General features: G+C 40.7%; 1 protein-coding gene across 1 annotated transcript in view; it reads left to right on the forward strand.

Moving 5' to 3' along the window:
• The first annotated feature begins 524 nt into the window (after window positions 1-524).
• cacnb4a (calcium channel, voltage-dependent, beta 4a subunit) overlaps window positions 525-4,524 on the forward strand; it is a 40,645-nt gene continuing 36,645 nt past the window's right edge. The window contains exons 1-2 of the mRNA XM_015014940.1: window positions 525-798; window positions 2,423-2,506. Of these exons, the coding sequence (XP_014870426.1) occupies window positions 736-798; window positions 2,423-2,506 (147 nt within the window). The 5' untranslated portion in view covers window positions 525-735. The remainder of the gene's footprint in view (window positions 799-2,422; window positions 2,507-4,524) is intronic.

Below are 4,524 nucleotides of genomic sequence, written 5' to 3' on the forward strand. Positions count from 1 at the left end.
TAAATTAAATCTACTTAATGTAATGAAACCACTGGTCAAATATTTTATTAAGTATTCCCCACAGATTAGAGATTCTTTGAAACACAATATGGCTTTATAAAGCCCTTTTATGTAAAAATGTACTATTTCCTAAGAGAAAAACAACTAAAATGTCCTGCACTTATGAACCCAGTATTGTGTGTTGTGTGTGGAGCCCAAAAGGAGCGGCTGGCCCATGGCGGATATCAGTGAAAGTACCGCCACTGCGACCATTTTCCCTTTTTTTTCTCCGCAGCTGTCATGGTACAAAGTGTTGCTCTGTTTACACTCGTTCACTGATGTCTTTCGAAATGTAAGTTGTTTACAGTGAAACGTATACAAATATAAATTGTTGGGGATTTTTAAAAATCTGTTTTTGTATTCACTGTAACTAATTTATGGTATTTTCATCGTGTGTCTGAAATCCTGGAGTTGTCCTTTGAACGTGAACGCAGCACAGCTTGTGATGTGAGTGGAGGAAGAAAAGAAGGAGGAGGAGGAGGAGGGTTAAAAGGCTCTCTGATGCCAGTTCTGATGCAGACTGGGACCCACCAGCACCTGTTCTCCTCCGTTTTGCTGGCGTGAAGCGACGTAAAGCTGGAGCCGGCGGTGCACTGCCCCCCGCCGCCGGAGCAGCAGCAGCCGGAGACGGAGCAGCAGTTCCAGTGGAGCGGCGCGGAGCGGCAGCCTCCGCCGTGGACCGACGAACTGGCTGAGATGTCCCGGCACATCTACACCCGACACGGGATAGCAGACGGGCTGCAGAAGCCTGTGTTCCAGGTAGGAGGAGAAAACACACCAAAATAATAATAATAATAATAATAAAAGAAAACAAGACAATATGTACTTTTTTGAGGATAGTTAGAGAATGATACGTCTTCAGAAGTTTGGAATATTAAGTAAATTATAATTTAAAAAAACGAAACCATAATCTCTCTAAAACTGTACCAGACTGAAATTAATCTTCAGAAACTAACATGAACCCCCCCAGCAGAACCTGAACTCATTACCACTGCTCTCAGTGGTAACTACAGACCCATTCTTCATCACTCCTAACATCTCCCTGAGGTGTCTTCATCAGTCAGGGAGAGGAGCGCCTGTGAGAGGGGCTCCGCGTAAAGAAATAAAATTAGGTTCTCAATTATTAAACATTTCCTGATGGAGCTCATTATGTGACGTATTAGGCTGTTCTGATCGCTTTCTTTTTTTTCTTTTTTTTTTTACATCCCAGCGCAGTTTGCTTTCTTTAGTTGCTATTTTACAGATGGTGGGGGGGAAAAAATATGCATTCACAATAATTTTAACAATGACAAATTACGTATGCGATTTACTGAGCAGTAGACTATTTTTGGGCATCTTTTTACAATGTGGAGTTTGCACACAAATGGGATTTTACATCCCTGATTATCCATTATTAATACATTAAAAAATCACTAAATTAATGAAGATGCTGAAGTTACTTTGACACAACACTGGGTCAATTTTGGCATCCCTCCCTTAGTTCTGCTTTGTGAGCTATTCAAGTGTTTTGCTTTTATCTATTGGAGCTTTCCTGAAATCTTCTCTTGAGGTGCAGATTGAGCTCAGGGAAATCTGAAAGCGTCCAGATGCTCTTTCCACTCACCAGGGAACAGGATGCCACACACAGGCGCAGCTAGACGAGATAAGAAGTGAAACCGTTTATCATACGTCACTCCTCACTCCCCCCATCCCTTTGCTCTCCACTTCCAGGTGAGGCGGCGTTACCTCATCGCTCTGGAACAAAGTGACTGTGAACGAAAATAGGTCAGCGAGAGGACAGTGACTTGCAAAAGTATTGATGTTTTTCCATTTTCTGTCGGGATCGCAACAAAGGCGAAAGATCGCACCAAAGAAATCGCAAAGACAGAATATGTGGGAAAAAATCTTGGGTACAAAAAAAAAAAAATCTGCAAAAGACTCCAATCTGTGATGGATGCTTCCCAAAGATTCAGGATGGTTTGCGGTAAATCTTATTCACGTGGCATAATCAAAGTCCAGGCCTAAATCCCAGTGAAAGTTTGTGGCGAGACCTGGAAAACCGCTGTCCCCAGATCCTCCATTCTGATGGACCTGCTCAGCAAAGGCGTACGGGCAAAAACGTCACTCTGTGGGTGTGCAAACCTGCTGAGAGACACACCTGAAGTGGTCATTTCAGTAAAACACGTTTCTCCAAAATATTTCATTCAAAATGCATCACTTTTGTGTTTGTTTATGACACGAAAACCCGATAAAATATGTTGACGTTCGTGGCTGTAGCATGAAGAAAGGCGAGCTTTTTAAGCTCTCCAAATGAAATGTCCAATATTTCCTGCTGTGTATTTGAAACTTTGCTCCTTTGGACTTGGTCCTTCACTCTGATTCTACGTCTTTTCGTCATCGCCAGGGCAACCGAGGTACCTACTCCAGGCGCAGCCGCCTGAAGAGGTCCGACGGCAGCACCACGTCCACAAGCTTCATCCTCAGACAGGTAGGGGCCTGAATCTCATCAGCGGCTGCAGCTGCGTGTGTGGTGGGAGGGTTTGTGGGGGTCGTTTGGGTAATTATTTTTTGCCCCATCTAAGCGTCCATCTCTCACTCCTTGTTCCTCCCACCTGCATGTCTGATGGCAGTTTGATAAATCCACTGAAATTCTGGATGCAGTGTGCATTAATAACATTAATAACCCCAAGGTTGTTATTAATGGACCTTATCTAGACACACCTTTTCTTTCTCTTCATTCTCCTCCCCATTTTTGTTTGCTTGTACTTTTCTTGAAGTTTTCACATCATTCATTTAAGTTTTTTCCCCCACAAATGTGGGCAAATTCTGCATATTTTAAAAAATAAATAAAAGATTGTTTTATGGGAAGGATTCACTTCTGTCTGTTTTATCTTAAGGTTCTGCTATGGAAACAAGGAACAGAGTTATGCTGGAGTTATGAGCTAAATAAAATCACCCACTTCCTGTATCAGGGTTCCTCTCAGTGTATTATAAGCCTGGCAGGCCACCAGGCTTTGCTTGTGCCCCACCAGGCTAAGCATTGTTTATTTTTTAAAGTCTTTTTAAAATGTTTGCATTTTTTGTATAGTTGGTGTTCAGGTATTAATCTTCCAATTAATACCTGAACCTTCCAGTTATTGGTGGTTGGGGTGCCAATAAAGCACCCCATATGTAACAACAACAGATCATAAATAAATAAATACATATTAAGCCAATGGTTTAAACACTTTGTGCCAAAATCATCAAGAGAAAATTTCTTGTCATTTTTTTTTCTTGCTCAAGAACAGACTAAGCATAAGCATGCAAGGTTTTAATTGAACAAATAAAGTACTTGGATTATTAGCATGTATAAATAATTGCATATTTGCCTTATATATATAAAAAAAAAGCATCCAGTTTGCAAATTCTTTTGGGCTCAATTGAGAACCAAAAGAAAAAAACTGATTTAATTTTCAGCATTAAGGACGGGATTTGGGCGTGGCCTACTTTGGTTTTAACGAGAAAACAAAACCTGTGGTTTGATAATGATATGGTATTTAAAATTTAACATTAAAAAGTATCCATCTTGATCAGTCACCTGTGCTGGCGGATGAGATTTGTAGCATTCTTGAAGTGCTTTGGACACGCCTGCTAATTGCACGTGGTTTGGATTTTTCTTGTTGGCTGACTTCAGGACCAGACCAATTAACTTTTCTTTTAAATTAACGCAACATCTCAGAAAGGATTAGACATTTACTGCAAATTTACAGGCTTGGTTTTCAAAATACTTTGAATTATAACAATGAAAAAATATCAGTGAGACTGAGTTTGTCCTAAATCTTCTCAAATGCTGTCCTGCTGAAACAAGTGCAGTGAAAATGATGCTAATTAATACACTGCAGGCGTTAATTACTGGAGAAGTAAGGTCATCTGTGAAGCATCTACCTTTGTTTGAAGCAGCAAGTTACGCTCACTCAGACAGGAGCCGTTTAGAGCAAAGAAACACAAAACTGGATCTACAAACAGCAAACCACGGGATTTAATTCTCAGATTTAACGCCAGAAATCAAAACGCAGAAACTTTAGAAAAGGAGTCTGCAGTTGGAGTGCACCTCGTCTGTTTTCCTTGATCCATCATAAAAACGGCACTTTGCTTTAACATCAAGTGAAGAATCGGTCGGTCGGTTTCTGGGGACGTCTCTGTGCCCTTCTTCAGTTCAGGGTATTAAAATGGCCTGGATTTGCACTGGAGCTGCTTTTGTAAGCGTCCACCAACCATATATTATTCATAAAGGCTGGCGTGTTTGAACACAAATGCTGCTGCTGCTGCTGCCTCCTTCATGCTTGCAACTTTGAAACAAATTCAAATTGATCCTCCGAGTAAAATCCCTCCTATGAATTAGAAAAACAGAAGGAAACCCAAAATGAACGATGAGATCCCTCTTAAAAAGTTAGCTTTATATTCCTGATAGCACTACTTACTTTCAAAAACCTTTTTAACATACACACACACACACATATATATATA

This window comes from Poecilia latipinna, unplaced genomic scaffold (genome assembly GCF_001443285.1).
Source record: "Poecilia latipinna isolate Pla-1442-1.1 unplaced genomic scaffold, P_latipinna-1.0 Scaffold1865, whole genome shotgun sequence".
NCBI classification, from domain to species: Eukaryota; Metazoa; Chordata; class Actinopteri; order Cyprinodontiformes; family Poeciliidae; genus Poecilia; species Poecilia latipinna.